This window comes from Cephus cinctus, unplaced genomic scaffold, assembly GCF_000341935.2.
Source record: "Cephus cinctus unplaced genomic scaffold, Ccin1 Ccin1_scaffold0351, whole genome shotgun sequence".
Taxonomy (NCBI): Eukaryota; Metazoa; Arthropoda; class Insecta; order Hymenoptera; family Cephidae; genus Cephus; species Cephus cinctus.
Window position 1 is genome coordinate 634,109 of NW_014333043.1, and position 19,169 is coordinate 653,277.

General features: G+C 35.6%; 2 protein-coding genes across 7 annotated transcripts; one reads left to right on the plus strand and one right to left on the minus strand.

Moving 5' to 3' along the window:
- Positions 1-16: 16 nt before the first annotated feature.
- Positions 17-4,045, minus strand: LOC107267223 (vam6/Vps39-like protein). Of its 2 annotated transcripts, none has more exons than XM_015738646.2 (11): positions 3,671-4,045; positions 3,407-3,580; positions 3,082-3,340; positions 2,762-2,994; positions 2,452-2,696; positions 1,924-2,370; positions 1,538-1,855; positions 1,026-1,452; positions 840-950; positions 447-771; positions 17-377 (listed from the first exon to the last, which is right to left on the minus strand). In XM_015738646.2, the coding sequence occupies exons 1-11, from the start codon at positions 3,738-3,740 to the stop codon at positions 314-316; spliced, it is 2,673 nt and encodes an 890-aa protein (XP_015594132.1). In that variant the 5' UTR covers positions 3,741-4,045; the 3' UTR covers positions 17-313. The 2 variants fall into 2 exon arrangements, with proteins under 2 accessions (XP_015594132.1, XP_024940137.1); XM_025084369.1 differs by having other exon boundaries at positions 3,082-3,406; positions 3,487-3,580; positions 3,671-4,042.
- Positions 4,046-4,504: 459 nt separating this feature from the next.
- On the plus strand, positions 4,505-18,721 carry LOC107267205 (death-inducer obliterator 1). Of its 5 annotated transcripts, XM_025084351.1 has the most exons (17): positions 4,505-4,607; positions 5,139-5,604; positions 7,017-7,150; positions 7,226-7,495; positions 7,586-7,809; positions 7,879-8,008; positions 8,183-8,494; positions 8,580-9,197; positions 9,260-9,652; positions 9,804-9,884; positions 10,029-10,153; positions 10,230-10,549; positions 10,640-10,884; positions 10,962-11,444; positions 11,526-11,671; positions 11,764-14,310; positions 14,929-18,721. In XM_025084351.1, the coding sequence occupies exons 2-17, from the start codon at positions 5,501-5,503 to the stop codon at positions 15,838-15,840; spliced, it is 7,044 nt and encodes a 2,347-aa protein (XP_024940119.1). In that variant the 5' UTR covers positions 4,505-4,607; positions 5,139-5,500; the 3' UTR covers positions 15,841-18,721. The 5 variants fall into 5 exon arrangements, with proteins under 5 accessions (XP_024940119.1, XP_024940120.1, XP_015594080.1 ...); XM_025084352.1 differs by lacking the exon at positions 9,804-9,884; XM_015738594.2 differs by lacking the exons at positions 4,505-4,607; positions 5,139-5,604 and adding an exon at positions 6,082-6,268.
- Positions 18,722-19,169: the final 448 nt, after the last annotated feature.

A 19,169-nucleotide genomic window follows, 5' to 3' on the forward strand; every position in this document is an offset into this window, starting at 1 on the left:
GATAATTCATCGGGGATTCTCCTTTTTTTCTATGTCGTTTATTTAATTATAATCTCTTGGCTTGTTTTCTAGAACAGCAAGACTATTTATATATTAGTTTTTCACTGTATAAAAGCATATTTATTCTTTTATACCTAATAAGTCAATAAAACTACGAGTATAAAGTGTTAATACCGTACACATTCTTATTATGACGATCAATTCTTATAACAAGTTATACAAACTGCAGTCTATTACGTATAGTGATCTTTTAACGATACTGCCTTGATACTTATACGTATATATGTATATGGATTATGGGATGCTTGATGCGTTACGATCTGCGGTCCTGACAAGAATAATGCACTATGTCGCCATTGGGATATCTTGCAAATGCGCTGTAAAAGACATCTGATTAGTCATTTATTTTTTGGAATGGATGATGTCTCCCTTATGTTTATAGTTACCTTTGGTTGCCAAATCTTTTTTTACATACAGGACATATATTGAATTCTGTCATGAGGACACTTTGAGATTCATAATGCATACGTCGCTCTTGGACCTGCAGATGCTCTGCATACAGTAAACCTTTGAGAACTTGAGTACGCCGCTTTTCATTTAAATTATTTTGCAAGCTAGCTTCTAAAAAATGTCTTATTCTACCAATTGGAACACTATCCGGTAATACCTCTAGTGCCTTCAAGGGATTTATTTTAGATGCATGCTCTTCGAGCAGCTCCAATGCTGTTTCCAAATCTGGTTGTGCAGTTTTTTGAATTTTTGAACTGCATCCTAATTGCGTATTGATTATTCATCAGTTTTATATAAATACGTTATTTGCATAATTGTATGATACGTACCTGCCATTAAAACACCTTCATTATCTGGTTTTAACAATTGCTGTATTAGCGTCACGTATACTTCATCAACACCATCGTGTTGCTGCTTAACCTTGTCTGCATTTGTCTGATCTAAAAATATATAATGGTTAAATATTTATATCACTTTTGATTCTGTTGAAGCATCAGTAGTTGTAGAATATTTACTTTGAAATCTTGCATATACATTGTTACAATACTGAATTGCTCTGGGAATGTCATTTAATAAATTCATATAAATAGATATAGCTTGCTTATGACGTCCGAGACGACCAAGAATTATGGCACGTTCTTCAAAAAGAGAATCAAATGGAAAATGAGCTAAGACCGTTTCTGGTGTATAGTATTGTGACTTTTCCAAAAACTGTTGCAACTTTTGTCTAATGTGCTGAGCATTTTGTTTCTCAGCTGGTGTTGCATCTGCACTCATAGACGTTAAACACTTTTCTTTATATTGATGTACCAAAACATTGTGAAACAAAGGATTGGTATCCTCCCAGAGATGCACCACGTGTTCTAAATAAGTTATCACTAGATCTTTATGACAGCGAAGAAGATAGTCTAGAATCTTTGGTCTTTGTAGATGTTCTACTTCCTGAAAGAAATATATAAATGATATAATCTTGGAATATACATTTAAAAATAAATCAAGTACTTAATTTGAAGTTTATGGTTCTTGCCTGAACGTCTTCCATGAATATACGAAGGCCTTGCTCGGGATCCTGCTCCAGTACCCATCCCGCAAATTTTAGTATCAGATCTATGTGATCTTTGCCAAGATGCTGTAAATACTGAATCGTTCTTTCTGTGCCTCTAAGACTAGAATCACTTTCTCTCGCTTGTTTTTCCAATAATTCCAAAGCTTTTTTGTGTTGTCCTTTGGTTTGATATAAGATTATTAATTCTGGATACTTTTGATGCTTTAAAAGCGTCTTTTCAGCTTCTGGCAAGTGACAGTGATTCAGGCGTAGCAACGGTGCTACTAATGCATCATTAGTCTGGAAGTTTTAATTGTACAATATATTTATACATGGAAAGAATTATTACATATATTACATATAAATACCTGTAAATAACATTTGAGCAAAGTAGTATCAATGATTTTTAGAAGTTGTTCCGTTGCAACTGCAGTCATGTTTTTTGTCTTTTCACCTTGTACTAATTCCCTTTCCCCAATTTTTCCATTTTTATCTTTCTCCTTTGTTTTAGTGTCCCCCATTAGTTTATGCCTGACCTCAGTTAGAAACTCAATCAAAGCTAGTAAACCATTTTCAAGGTCTCTATCTTCAAGTTTTGGTAAACCTGTTATCGGCTCATTAATTTCATTTGCATTCGTTGACTGAGGTACTAGATCAGGAAATAATCTTATTACTTCATAGGGATCTGTACCCAGTTTAAGAAATTGTTCCATTGCCTCTTGGAACTTTTTGTTACAGAAAAGATGATGTGCATACAAGGTTTGGATATTGTATATCTTTTTTGATTTCTCCTCTTCTGTAATATCAGATAAACTCTACAAAAGAGATCATTTTTCAAGATGAGTGCTGATATGAAATTTAAGTTGTTAGAGTAGCAGTTAGTTTGAAGGGTTTACCGTTAGTTTTAAGGCAAGTTGAAATTGATTTTGTTCCAGAATCGTTCTGATCTGTTGAGCAACATCGACAGCCCTTATACACCAGACTTGACTCATTGATGCTATGTAAACTATGCCTTGTTTGCATCTGAATATTAATCTAGCTTTATTAAGATCAGGTATTGTCTGAATCTGTAAGCAACCTTCTAATGTATATACCTCCAACGTGTCGTGAACAATTCCAAGAAGGTATGGATCATCCCAAGCTGTAATGATATGGACAAACATTGAAATATAGGATTACTTAAATCTAATATTATTTACCATATACCTATGGCACTGGGTGAATCCGACCATTTGATAGAATTGTGCTGAATTAATTCTCCCTTGGTATTCATTATAATAGATTGTGAATCTTTGCCTAGAGCAAATGAAGAATCAGATAGCTTTGTAATACTGGGCTCTGGTGATTTTCCAGTTGGAAATAATTCTGTGCTTGTTCGATCAAAGTCCAACAGAGTGTACGATAATCCACGAAAACCTAATATTAATGTTTCTCCGCACCTTTTAATTTTATGCAGAAATAAATCTTTGTTTTCTTAAACTGCCATTAATCTGTATCAGCATAAGAATAAAAATGATATATTATACCATGATAATTCACGTGGAATGTCAGGGACTGTTAATTCATTACAAAAATCTTTAAACTGATTCTCTTTGCCTTTCCAATAATATAATTGTAGTTTGCGTTTTACTGCAACACACAAGCGGACGACAGTATTTTTTTCTCCTGTCAAACTTTGAGTCTGCTGCACATCTAAGGCAAACAGTGTTGCTCCACGTGTTTTCGGTAGCTGACACATTTGCTGAATATTTGGTGATGACAGATCGTGAACACATACTATACTATCTAAAATAAAGAATATTTGTTGTATCTTGTGCTACAAGCATTTCTTGTTTGTGCATATAGCAATACCTGTGAGAAGAATCAACAAATTGTAGTCTGGTACAACATCAACCTGTACAATTCTTTTTTTGCTAAAATTTTTGCTGTACCGTAACAGCTCCAACTTATGATTATCATCCAACTTTGGTGGAACATTATACATTAACAAATGACCTTCCCTTGTTCCAATAAGTAAGTTGTCATCTTTAAAAAAAAGCATTGAATTATATATAATAAGATTAATTAAAAATGAAGAAATGTTAGAATTACGCATTCAAGTGAATAATTATATACCATAAGCTGCCATAGATTCAATCTGGACAGACAATTTTAAAATAGTTATAGCTTCGTAAGCGTCGTGCATCTTGACGCGATGAATATACTAACATCTGCTAAAATTTATAAAATATTATCAAAATGTAAATACTCAAATTTTCACGTTTTGCAATTGCACAGATTTTGGACTGATTGGACTGATGCTTTGTTTCACTGCTTATAGCCCATTCACACTTGTCAAACGCGCGTTAGAACACAGACTGTCGACCAATGGTATAACACGTCCACAGGAATTCACGTTGTGTTATTAGTCGGGACTTGCGTTGAAACGCGCCTTTGACGAGTGTGACTTGGCCCGTCAGCCCTTATAGACCCAACTATGGCTTAATTTCCACCGTGCAGGGTTGAAATAGAATTATGCAGCCTCATTGGTTAATTCCATTCAACTCCTATACATGACTGGTTAACTCTATTTACTCTGCACGGTGAAAACTAATGTTTTGACTACGTTTACACGGTGGTCTTAAACCGGTTTAGCTAATACTGATCTAAAGGAATTGACCAATTCCAAATATTTTTACAAGTGAAAATGTCTATTATTTGTCTATTCCTTTAGATCAGTATTAACTGAACCGGTTTAAGACCGTCGTGTAAACGTGATCATAGATGCACGTTGATTGTAGATTTATATGTCATCCGTAAAGATACCGTAAGATTTACGCCAATGACAGTACGTCCACAGTATTTTACGCATATGGATGTACTTTGATTAGCCTATATGGTTATAATTGTAATGCGCGCGAAACCCTTATAGCTTAAATTCTTCATGCTATTGGCTGTTGATCAATTGTCATTTTCTGGAGAACCAATGGGACGTTTAGTTCTCCTAGATTGCGGATGTAATTGCTGTGTAAAGTTTATTTTAACATTAGACAAAACAAGATTATAGATCAAAGTAAACATTTTTCAAGCATCTATGATATTCATTTAAAGTATTTAAAAATTTTATCAGACTTAGCGTGTTCAATTGCTACGTAAATTATTCGTATTGAATTGAGGAATAGTATTCTGAGACTGTATACAAAGGAACTTTATTGAAGTGTTTATTCATTGTCTTTATTGAAAGTTAGTGTTTATTTATAACTTTTATATGGCAAACTAAATTGCAAAGTTGCTGAAGTTTACGAAAAATTGAATGAATCAAAGAGTGTTTATGTTTAAATAAAAGAAGCACTTAAGAGTTTAGTAACGACAATGAATGATCAGTGTGTTTATGGAAATGGAGAGGTATATTTCTCATTGTAGATCTTATATCTATGAATTATTAACATTCCTTTATTAAATTCTTGTTGCCCTCGTTACATATTTATTTTGTAGAATTTATAACAAATAAGTCAGTAAGAAATTGAAATGATTATAAAAGGTTATGTAAAATTTAAAATTGCATACGATATATTATTTCTATATAATTTTATATACCTTTCAGATGTTGTCTGCTGAAGAATCACCAGCAAAACAGAAATTGAAAGGATGGCTTAATAGAAGCCTAAAGATAAAAATGACTGACGGAAGAGTGTTGATCGGTGCATTTTTATGTACTGACCGTGATGCGAATGTTATATTAGGTACATGTTCAGAATTTCTTTCTGAAGAACACACAGTACCCAGAGTATTAGGCTCAGTAATGGTACCTGGTAGGCATATAGTATCTATCCATTTGGATGCTTAAATGAAAATATAAAATTTATATATAATACTGCAATAAATATAATTCAGAAAGTCTTGTACAGTGATTATGTGAATATTATATGTATTAAATAATAATAGTGTAGCATAACTGACAAATTCATGTCAGAGAAGAACAGAGTAAAAATGCATTTGGCTAACGTTAACCCTGGTTGCCTCCAAATTGGACCTTACCGAATGATGGATACGTCCAATCGGATTCTGCGGTTAGTTCCACATTACCTAAGATGCAATTTTTCCGATGTTACGAAAAAAGTCCTCCGAATGGGTTAAATGTGTTTGCTACAAAGTTACTTGTAAGCTAACCCATGTCCGAAAGTCGACTTTCGGGTGTCGAATATCTTTAGGATGTCTTTTTGACGGACATATGTAACACATTCAGATGACTTTTTCGAAACATCGAAAAAATTGCTACCTGGGATATCATACATAATCCATTGTACATTTTTCCCGCCATTTATTTATCCTGGACGGTTGATACTACTGTTTCTACTTTTTTTACACTCAACATGAATTATAGGATGAAAATTTCATTGAACAATTAAAAATCATACAAATAAATTAAAAGTATTACCCCATCCTGAGTGATTAACGTATTGTCAAATAGTGAATGAGTAGTAACGCGTTGCTATGACTGTATGTACACGAAATTTCATTCGATTCCGCGGGTTGTTGGCCATATTGCGCAATGAAAGACGCCAGCGTCCGTGCGCAAGAAGTCGGGTTGACTCGCAGCACGATGTATCGCTGAAAAAACCGGGGCTTCCCGTAAAGCACCTGATGTTTTCGTGAAAAAAGTGGTGATAAACGTTTCCTTCGGCAGAAGGAAGTGTTTCGAGTATATTTCCAAGGTAGGAGCCCAACCTGCGGGTGAGTAAAATGAAATATTCCTCAATTCCACCATCTACCGCACTATTCATCATCCAAACAAGATGGCTACGTGTTGGCCTTCTTGGCGGTTCTGTTTATTTCATTGAGTACCTTTTCGGCTTGTGATTACGTGAGACTGATTTGTAGTGCAAATATCAGTTTTTCGTGCCAAATATTCGTGCAGTGTTTGTACATTCAGGTCTGATACATTATCATTTTTTCGCAATGTTTTGTAAACACTACTGTAGAAGTAGTGCAGTTACTCGTATACATAGTTGAATTCTCATTTTTATCTGGAAACAAGGCGTTTTAGTCGTTTGGCTCCTTATATGGGCTCCATTCGCGTAGATTACGTTTACAGTTGGTTTACACGAATGGATAATCTTTTTATTGCTGTTATGATCACGTGATTTTTTACACAATACTAATATTTTCATCTACAGATTTTTAGTATTTTGTAGCAAATATCTTCTACAGAAAATTAAACCAATTTAACGATGATGTATGTCTTTAATGATAAATAATAGACTCATCATGTTTTGTAGCTTATATACATTATTTATATGGTGTTGAAATATTATCTTTTTAAATATGAACAAGATTGTTTTTGTTCCAACCAATTTAAATATAATTCTCCAACAACACATGTTCCTATATATGAAAGGAATATTAATAATCTATTATTAAATATTAAATAACTTAATAAAAATATTATAACAAAGATTTTGAGATTGTTCATCCATTTCAGAATAAATAAAATGTCCAGTTCGTACATTGTGGAGCCGCAAGAAAGTGGGTCCAAAAAGGATGATACTTTAATTATCGTTGTTAACGATGATGGAACAATTTCTGTTGATCAAGATACTCTGCAAAATTTAATAAGTAAGCACAAACTAACCTAATGGATATATTTGAATTTCTTTTTATAAATTCTAAATATTATATGCGATCTTTCAGTGAATCAGTCTAATGCAAATGTCAGTGTTGTGAGACTGGGTCAAACTGAGGGTGACACTGGAAATGGTGATATAACATTGACAGTTGACCCACCTACATTTAGCCAGCCAGAGTCAAGTACATCGACTAGCAATGCAGTAACAACAGATTCAAGTGGTCTGGTGGACCCATTTATGGAAATGGACCCAGAGCAATTGGAAAGGTTGGAAACAGCTTTGCAAAGTGAAGAAGCTAAACAAATCCTTGGAGAGAATGTTACTGCTATGCTTGGTTAGTTAGAATTTGAATATTTTATTATACTACATCAACTGTATCATGTAATAGAATATGTTTGAACAATGTGACAATCTCTTATTTCAGATATGCTGACAGTAGAGGAGCAGCAAAACTCTTTGAAACACAGCATAGAATTAGATCATTGCTACACCAGCTGCCTGTCCCCATCAGATCCCAAACCAAATGATCCATTACCTGTTGCTCATTCCCCTGATATTAATGATATGCAATTTATGCATACGACATCATCTCAACCACCTTTAGAATCTGTATCTACAACAGTCAAGCCTAAAACAATTACTAAAGTAGTAAGTATTATTAAATATATTGTAATAGAATTCTTCCTAAATATTAATGCAAAACAATTTTTTGAACAGGTTAAAGCACCAGGTAGGCCTCGAAAAGATGCCAAAACAAGTATATCACACATCGCAGGAACTCCCAAATCCACAGGGAATACAATACCGCGAAATATGTTAAATCTGGTGCAACAAGGATCTAATAAAGGTACATCTCATCCTTGTACTATGTATTTTCAAATTAATTTATTGACCCATACAATCATAACATCACAAGTTTAACTAAAATTGTAAGATTAAGAAACAATCCTGTGGCACTTCTGAGATTCCATTCTTTATTTCTTATATGATTACGTGTTATTGAAAGGTTACTTATTTACAGCAACGGCACGAACAAATGATGGAGCTGTCGACGAAGACGATTTGTCTGATTCTTCTGAGGAATCTTCTGAATTTGAGCAGCCATCTGACAATGACTCCGATTTTGGACCTCGTGGACCTAGACGAGGAGGAGGTTCTGGTTTAAGAGCAAGAGGTGGACGCAAAGGTCTCACCACCAGAGGTGGTAGTATGACTGCAACGCGTAGACGAGGTCCAAACAAGCATATGGATATAGAACAAGTGCGACGCTTGGACATGGAGATGGCTGCTGCCGTAGATGCTATGAAGAGTCCTGAAAAAGATGACAAGTCTGGTATGGCTTCCAAGCAACTATATTTGTAAATTTAATAAGAATTGCCGAATTAATTATGCTTCATGTTGCTTTGTTATATTTACAGAGAAATTCAGTCCGCTGAAGACCAAAAAACAACTAAAGACACTTAGCCGAAAAAAAGAAGATGCTTCCCTACACGGTGTAAACACCACAGAGAGTTCCGAAGTATATGAGAAACCTCTACAGACGACGAATCAAGTCAAGGCAAATTTAATTAATGCTAATATGATCAAAGGGGATATGATTCTCACTAAACCCGGCCAGGCAAAGAATAATCACAAGATGATGTTCCTTCAGAAACAAGTAGTAATGAAAGGAGGTGAAATAAAAAATGTTGCTGGAAAGAAGCAGTTAGTTGTTTCAAAAAACACGTTGAATCAGGTAAACTCAAAAATTACTACGACTATGAAAGATGGAAAATTAATGGCGGTATCAATGGCCTCAAAGACGAGTGCACAAGGAGCTCCAAAAATTGCATCACCTCAAATACCTACTCAACAACAACAACAACTGCAATCACAACAATTAGCACAGCAGCCGCAAAAGATCGTGGCTGCTACAGTGCCGGCTAAGATAAAGCCTGAACTGAAGAAGGAAAAGAAGAAGTCCGAGAGTTCTACTGAATCTTTGCCAAAGATCGATGTTGATCTGGTGAAGCTGGCTGAGCCAAAAACTCCTGACTGTAAGTAAAAATGAGCAATAATTTTTTTTTTAAATAAGCTATAATGTCCACAATTATTACAGCTGCTAAGAAACATCAGAAGAAAGAACACCGAAAGTCACCAGCTCACTTGGATGCTTTGGGACCGGCTCTGTTTTCAACTCCTGATATCATTCGACGTGTCGGTTCTGGTGGTGAATCTAAAGTCCCAGATAGTCCTCTGACCCCTACTACGCCAACTTCAAGTATTGGTTTTGTCTCTACTGCAAACTCATCGATAAATGTCTCTACGGCGCAGATGACTGCCATGTTGTCCGAACATAAAGTGGGAGTTGTTGGTTCTCTTGATGACTCTCTGTTATCAGATTCGCAAATGGAAACTGAAGATCATTCGGTTGGTCAAACAGGCAGTGATGAACAGAAATCAGAAATGAAGGCTCCGTTGGCTGAGGAGTTACAATCTTCTTTAGATCCTGGTACGTTGAAATAATATCTAAATGCTTGCACTTAGTCCAAAATAAAAAATATAGTTTTTCTCCTGCAAATACTGCTATTTATTTAATTTTATTTGAAATATCGCTGCATGTATTACGTTTATGTTAGCAAACTGTCTCATCTTTTCATTAGCTTCGAACACAACACCAGCCGAGGGTATTACACAACCCGCAGAACAGGCAGTTGTTCCAAATCATATTGTTTCTGAACAAGGTAAGTTTTTTTTATGATTTAGTTTTTTTTTTGTAGCGCGCAAAATCATTCTCTTTCAGTTTTTTTCTGACATAACATAATTATATCTTCGAAAAATATATCTTCGTTTCACCACCAACTCCACGAGCATGTATTTTATTTCAGGTGGAATTGAAGGCGAAGAACATCTCCTGGCCACATTAGAAATGGAGGCAAATAAACATGAAGAGGAATTGCTTGCAGAAGCATTACTTCTTCAAGAAGAACTTGGTGTAGATTTAGCTGACCATGTAAGTAACTGATACAATGTGATTTTTTAAATATTTGACACGCAACAATCTAATAAAAAAAAATCTTTGTGTACAGCCTTTGGTTGATCAAACTCCAACCGTGGCAGAGCCATTACTGCCAGCTCCGACGTTAGTCCCTCCAGCAATCATAACGCAGGATCAGGAACAGGTAAAGAAACAAGACATCTTATCAATCGCAGCTACACCATCAATGGCTGCAGAACCTGGCAAAAGGAGTACGAAAGATGAGAAGGAACCTATTCAGATTGTACGCGGTGGTCGTGTCATAACTCTACCCCCTATTGAAGCACCAGCAACACGCAGCAAGAGATTGCAGGCTAAGAATGAATCTCCACAAAAGAAGCCAGAAGTTCTTAAGAAGAATGACAAGTACACGTGAGTCTTATATATTATATATAAACAGTTATTAGCAATATTCATTGTGCTTTCTTCTATAATTTTTATTACAACGTCTTGCGTGTTTAGTAAGCAAATGCTGTTACACCACCAAGAATTGCAATTGCACCAGCAGCAATTACAAGCGGAGAAGGAGGAGATGGAATCAGAAATGGATGAAGACGACGAGGAAGAGGATAATTCCGATTCCGAAGATGATCCTGACAGACTATGGTGCATTTGCAAACGACCCCATAACAATCGTTTTATGATTTGTTGTGACGTTTGTGAGGACTGGTTTCACGGGAAGTGTGTACACGTCAGTAAGGCTATGGGTAAGGTTTAGTAATATTTGCAATCACTTGAAGTTTATTTGGAGCCAGAATAAAATTTCATTTAATTTGATAAACAGGGCAACAAATGGAAGAGAAGGGAATAGAGTGGGTTTGTCCTAATTGTACAAAGAAAAAAGCTGAAGAGACTAAAGCCAAGTCCGTTCCACAACCTGTGACTCCAAAACAACATAAAGCACCAGAACTATCTGTAAAACAATCTGTTGTGCAACAGAATTTATCATCGCCATCCACTCAGACAACATCGTACATTTCTGCCAGTTTGCCTTCCACGCAAAACTCTGCACCATTTGCTGGTGTGACTCAGTGTGTCGTTTGCAAAAAGGAAGCAAGAAATTCTAGTATTTACTGTTCAGATGCTTGCATCTTGACGCATGCACAGGAATCATTGACGAAGGATAAACCGGATAAGCCAGATAAGCCTCCTGTACCAGTGTCAACCGCAAAAACATTGAAGTTACCCACATCTTCTGACTCTCCAAAAACAAAATCTGATCCAAGAGTCATTGTTTTTGAAAGGAGAACTGGAAAAGTTTTAACTGGTTGGTGCAACTTATTTTTAAAGTTACCTGTAATTCCTTGTCCTTTGTAACTTTTAATATGCCAATTTGAAAATCTTTCAGGCTTAGATGCGCCAACGACGTCAAACTTGAAAACTTGGCTTAAGGAAAATCCTACATTTGAGGTGGTGCGACCGAATAACCTCAATACGCTACAAATAGGTGGCAAATCAGTAACGGCTATACAAACTCAAGGAATGACTAAAATTGTACGTTCATTGACAATATTAGAAAAAACATTTTGAATGTTTTGCGCGTGTACATAATTATTATAAACTATAAAAATGTGATTCTTTTACAGGGTAAATCGGTGTCACAAGCCGGCGGCAAAACACAGGGCAATCCTAAGATGGTTTATACAAAGGTGTTTGGTTCTAAACAAACTGTTTTAGCTCCCAGTCATAAGAAACTCTTAGTTACATCAGGTGCGCAGCAGCAACAAACAAACTCATCTCCACAGACGAAGACAGTTCAATCTAAACAGACACTGATCACGGCCTCCTTGAAACCAGTATCCGTGACAGCGAAGCAACAAACTAGTGGTAAAACGATGGTACAGCAATCAAGGTCACAGGCAGTGGCTTCCCCGAAGCCTACATTAAGCAAAAAGCAGGAACCTAAGGCCTCCACATCCCAACAAAAACTACCGATGAAATCGCCAGTAGCTAAGAAATCTGAGCCTGAACCTATAAGAATAAATATTCGAAAAACCTTAACCGAGTTGCTTTCGAGTAGAATAAAAGAAACACACGACCTGAAATTAACTGATGAAGAAATCGGTGAATTAGCTCTTAACATTGAACTTGAATTGTACAAGTTCTTTAAAGACACTGGTGCTAAGTATAAAGCAAAATATCGAAGTCTTGTCTTTAATATAAAGGATACGAAGAACTTGACATTATTTAGAAAAATAGCTGACAGGTCTCTCACTCCTGATGCAGTGGTAAGGTTAAGTCCTGACGAAATGGCAAGTCAAGAATTGGCTGAATGGCGTGAAAAGGAAACGAAGCATCAATTAGAAATGATAAAAAAGAATGAGTTGGATTTAATGGCACAAGCTAAATCAATTGTCGTGAAGACGCACAAAGGAGAGCAGATTATTGAGAACGATGGTGGTATAGATCACGTGGATCCAAAGACTCCGGTTCAGGACATTGTGACAGCATTGAATAGTGGTGAAAATATTACCTCCACCATAGAAGATGATAAGGACAAGGATGACAATTTAAAGTCAAAGGATGATATGAAGAAACTAAAGAATGGCGAGGATAAAAAGAAGAAGGATAAGGACCGCAATAAAGATAAACAGGAGAGGAGTCAAAGTAGGAGTAGAAGACATCGTAGTAGGGAAAGGGAACATAGCAAGACAAGAGAAAGAAGTAGGGACAGAAGATCAACAAGGAATAAAGAAAGTAAAAGAGACAAAGATAAAGATAGGGAACGGGATAAGGAACGTGAGAAAGAAAAAGATCGTGAAAGGGATAAGGACAAAGATAAGGAACGCGAGAAGAAGGATAAAGTAAAATATAAAAAAAGTAAAAGTAATACATCGTCTACACGTAGTAGGGCAGGTCATAGGGACAGTACTAATAAGGAGAAAGACAAGAAGGAGGACGATCGGAAGAAGGAAGCTGAGAAGAAGAAAGAACCAACTCCTCCGCCAGTTGATAAACCAATTGAAGATAGACTCTGGCGACATATTGAAGAAGAAACGACCACAAATACATTAGATGGTAATGAATCTGATGTATCCGATCGGGAACCCAGTTCTACTGTTAATATTAAAACCCCAGACATCAATGAGGAGCCGGAACGAGAAAAGGACCCTGAGCTCGAGAAGGACATACCAAGAGGTCCTCTGCAAACAGTCTGGCGAGGTTTTGTCAACATGGTGGATGTGGCAAAGTTCTTTATCACAGCCCAAGAAATAAGTGGCCACGCCCGTGACCTTATGGAGGATCTACCAGATACCGTAGATGTTGTTGGTAGGATAAGTCATGAGACTGTGTGGGATTATATTTCAAAAATGAAAAAGACAGGCTCTAAAGAGATTCTAGTTATTCGATTGACGGCAGCAAATGATGAGGAGAAAATACCATACATAACATTGTACAGTTATCTGAACAGTAGAAGCCGTCTAGGTGTAGTAGGAAATGTTTCAAAGAATATAAAGGACTTTTATATAATGCCATTCTCTAATCAGAGTTCCATACCGCAAGTCCTGCTACCATTAGATGGTCCAGGATTCGAGGAGCAGAGACCACATCTTCTATTGGGAATTATAGTACGTAATAAGCGAAAACGCGTCGCAGCCATTCCTCCTGTGGTACCAGCTAAAGTCAGCAAGAAGGAACCGGATCGCAGTTATACACCGCCACTGGTGAACATTCCTAAGGAAAAGAGTAGCACAACGCCTCCATCATCGCCTAAGGTTCATAAATCATCGACCCTCGATGTGATCAAGGAAAAGCAACCTGTGACGCAGATGACCTTGGAAACATTAAACAAAGCACAAGTGGGAATGTCCAGAAGTATTATAGATACTGCGACTATTTCTAAGATTGTACCGGAACTGTCATCTAAGTTAGACTTGACGTCATCGCCCAAGGCAACGTTAGAAGATGATGGAGATGAACCATACAGTCCGGGGGATATTGACGACGACAATGTCAATGAGGGGCTCCCAGTGGTTGTAGATCCTGCAGTCAATATATTGTCACCCACAAAGAATTCCACAGAGTTACAGAGAAAAATGGACGAACTTAATAGGCAGATTGAAGAACAGAAACAACAAATTCAAAATATCAGCTCCTCATTCCTCGGAGAGACTACTACTGCTACCCTGCCGGTGAGAATTTTATCAAGATACATTTTCCACACGTCAGACTGCCATTGTTTTTCTTACTCTTTTGCTGTAAATAAAATTTGTTTCGATTATCCTTCAATCACATCCAGCCTATCCTTGTCCATTTGAGCTGCCCAGATTTTTTACTTTCCGCATGGTTACTATCGCTCTTCGAGACTTCATACTTGGAAAACTTTACAGAATTAGAAAGAGAACATTTTATCAATTAAACGTTCCGAGGAGGACATTCTCAACATTATATTATATAAGTCAATATTTTTGTAACTTATAGAAATCAGGATTCCATGAATTCTTTGACTACAATATATATATAGCATCTTTATAGTCACAAAACGGAAGTCTGGTATTTATATCTGTTCAAAATGGAAATACTGTGATAATTGACTGTGATATATTCTATGTAATTTATAATAAAGAACAGAGCGTATATGAATTTTCCTTTAAGCTCTAGTTTACCAGAATTCTCCCAGAAATCAATCTCAATTATAACTTCTATATAGACTATAATCTAAGAGCAGCTCCATTTCCCTTCCACGTATTATATTATTCACAAAGTTAACATTTTCCTATAACATTCTAATATATTTTATTATTTTTCAGGGTTTGGGACTAGATCCGCCTGAGAGCAACGATGGTGATGAAGCCTACAGTCCGTCAGATACTCGTTCATTTACTCCACCACCTCCAGCTGGAATTTCCAAGTTTACTCAACCAATTCTCGATAAGGTCTCAGACATCACCATTCCACCAAATCTCCAGGAAATTCTAGCCAACGTGAAGAGGCAAGAAATTACTAAAGTGGATCCATATCTTCCATCAAAGCCTAGTGCAACCTTCCTAACTTCCGTGAAAAGCTCTATTTATCAGAAATCAGAAAAGTATCCATCAATATATCCGAAAACTCCGTCGGCAACAAGTAGACTATCCAGCGACAAGCAACAACAACCTTCGTTCGAGTCACAACCCACTGCCTCAAAGGAAAGTAAAAGCACCTTAAGATCATTGAGTGACCTAGATCTGATTAAGAAGGCCGAAGAAGAACTAGCTGCTGTAGCTGCAGCATCAACGATTACACCCGACCTAACGAAACCACCACCACCATTGCCATCACCTTCAGTAGCAGCAATTGTACCACCTGTAATCCATGTTCCTCCACCATCTGTATTAATCTCGACACCACCACCGACGATCACACCCCTGACGAAGACCTTTACCCCGATGGTTGATTCTGCAGAAAAAACTACAGCTTATCAGCCTAGCACGGTAGATCCCTTCAAAAAAGTCTTTGTTTCCGAACAACCAAAACCTCCTGGTCTCGAGGATGAAGAGTTTCCAGCGTTCCCGTCGACGCCACCGACACTAGAGTCTAGCCTAAAAACACCACCTTCGAAATTCGTACCTAAAAGTGGTATTGTGTTGAGTGTAAAGCGAAAAAACGATGATAATGTCGCAGCAGTACCGACTAAAACTGCAAGGACAAAATCAAGATGGGGCCAAGGACCTTCCGAGTGAAAATTATGGAACTCTTTGCTGTTTCTTTCTTTTCTCATAAGGATGAACATTGCTCTTATGATCGTTCAAGAAACGGGGTGAACTTTGTAATATTGCTTGTAATTTCTAGCTTAAATATTGGAGCTTTGGATGCTACTTCGGGGATCTCAATTAGGAACAATGACGGATTATTTCTTTAGGAAGAATCTTGGAGAATCCTACAAATTATTAAGATGGCGAAAGAGTGATAAGGTACCAGTGTTTTCAAAAACACAATTTTGAGATTCTTCGATGATAAATCGACGCGCGAAGATAATCCTCGCGGCCAAGGATTACTCAAAGGGACATTAATTTTAGATACTTCATTTAAATAATATAAGAACTGAATCTAATAGGACGTATCTTATCACACTGATAAGAAGGAACTATGACGTTCGATTAACACAAAATTTAAATATTTCAATACAACTTTTACATTTTCTTTTAGATCATAACAATCAGTCTTTGTTGCGTTCATATTTTTCATTCAAGACTAATAACAATATTGGGTGTGACAGTGAAGCAGGTCCAACCAGACATCCTTAATACAATGTATTAAAAATTGATTAGATTTTTTAAGAAGAATTCGATTACCAACGTGGAGATCATTTTACTCTTTTTTTAAGTTTTCTTTTTCTCATGTTGGTTATATCATTTAACGCGTTTCCTAAATTTCTCTTTAGGTGCGATAAGCGGATATACAGAGTACGCATTTGCTCCTAATAATAAATTACTGTTAATAACAGATAAGTATAATAGAAAGATCCTCTGTAAATCAGCATCCAAGCGCCGTATTACTGTAAATACCAAAGTGAGAGGCAGGAACGCAGAACACGCGTACGCAAACGAATACCGTATTATGTATAAGTGAAGATCTCATTGTTTGCGTTGTACATAGCCCAATAAAGACGTGTAAAATATTTTATGAGTAAAAAAATTAAAGGAACCAAAATTTTTCTGGCGTTATCGCATCTAAGAAGCGAGAGTAGGTGGAGTGAATCAGAATGCAATTGATCTTACATGTAACGAATGCTTTTTTTAGATGCAGGCTATGTAAATATTAAACGATATTTGTATTGGATGTTTATTAAAAAAAAAGAAAAAGAATCTGGCTGTATATTTCCAAACGGTACTCGTGCGCAAGGCGTGTTCAATATTCTTAATATCGTCTATTAATTTTATGTTCATCCAACAGGAGAGCTTTGTCATTTCTTTTGGGGAAAAAAAAACTAGAAAACTAAACCATAAAACCCACCTCCTTTCTCTCCTACGTTTTAGTAACTGTTAAGCACATGTATTCGTCTGCGAATGGAAAAAAATGGATATAAAGTACTAAAAGTAAGGCAACACAGACGAAATATTCATTATGCGGATATAATGATACTTATGTAATTGGAAGTATGTAAAGTTTATCGTTATAGCTTAGGACATGTGTATACAACTGTAATTCTAGAAAGAACGTCGAGAATGAATCTTTATGATGACAGACCAGTGATGGGTTTTTGTTTAAGACTATAATCATAAATTGTTTCTTCATTGCCACTTGTGTTTAAGTTATGATGACGTATTTGAATCATATTGAATTACAAAAAAATGCTTGTCTCCATTTTGAACGATTAACTGCATTGTACATTTTCTTAGGAATTACTAATTAATTAATATTTTCATATCGAATTATCACATGAGGCATAAATACATATGTGGTAAAGAAAATTCATTTATTTTTATGTTCATCCATTTTAATAACAATGCCATAATGTTATGTTACAATGAAGATATCGCTTTTGGAAAATTTCATTACTTTCTGTTAACGACAGGCATGTCAAGTCATAGTGTAAAATCGGAGGTGCAAATCATTAAGTTTTCTCATTAGTTAGCATATGATGTATCGTTATCAAATATTTTGTTGCTGTCTGCCATTTTTTGTATCATTTTTAATATAACCATTGTTTTGTATGACCAAGAAAGTTATAGTGTCACGCAGTGGCATTGCTGATGCAATAACCTCGAATTTGTAAATTTTTACAAAATTTAAATCGGTACTTTATCTCGTTCTTCGTAATAATTCTAGAAAAACATTGTACGGAAAATGTTTAATAAAATTGAACGGATGAATCTGAGAGACAAAAACTATAAATACACAGTAGAATTGCAAATTGTTAATATAATCTCTCTCACTTACCTTCTATTTATCTATCTTAATCATTCTGAATTGAAAACTAAATGCTGCTGGAAAAATCTAATTGGAATTTATCAAATTGTTACTTGCATCGGTGGTGTGTAATGCTCATTAATTTGGATGCTATTGCAATTTTATATTCGTTCGTAAATGACGAATTATGTGTTTCTCCAGCGATAGCTATGAAAATATTTGTTTATAATTAATTAATACATGAACGATTATCTTTTTCTCTTTTCTTTTTAATTCAAGCTATCCTGATTTAGATTCATTCTTCCCTCATAAAATTCTTCCGCATTCTCTTCGTTTTGTCTAGATGGATAGAGGGCGTTAATATTCATTTTAAGTAATAACTATTTTACATACGTACGTCGTCACATATTATGCAACAATAGTTTTCCGGTATGTTCGGTAGTCGGCGGAGTTAGGGGATAGAGATATATTCATACATAGTTTTCACTGTCGTTCCGTCTAATAACTCATCGTAATTAATCCCAGACTTTATTCACTTCATATTGTTGCGAACACTTCTATATAGAATTGAATAATTTTATTATTGATCCATCAAAACATATCCACAATTAATAATATGAATTCCTTAATGATTACAAAAGGAAACGAGCAATGCATTTGGTACATACACGTGTATATAATATATAACGAAATAAATATATATGCAAATTACAAGTTTATTAATAAATACATAATTTTAATTTTATCATAACGACATAATTCTTTTTTAAAATTGACAATTTACAAGTAATTAGAATTCGTACGAATTTGTATACCTATACAAGTTATTAGTTGATTATTATTCTTATCTTTGGGATTCTAATGTATTAAGCAACTTGACTATGCATTTATCTTAAAACGGTTTGGTGTTCTACTCTATGACCGCTTTATTATTTTTAAAAATATTCTTTACGAGAACCGTCATATCCGTATATAAACATTGACAAATATATTGTTTTTTGTTTTCTGTAGACTTATAATCACTAGCAGATTTGATTAAACGCTATTATACATAGTTTTAGTTTTTTTTGCTTTTAAATCATTTTAAATACGTTCTGTTGTATATTTAATTATGTGCAAAACGGATACATTGTTCAAAGGCAAAGTGACGGGTGATTTG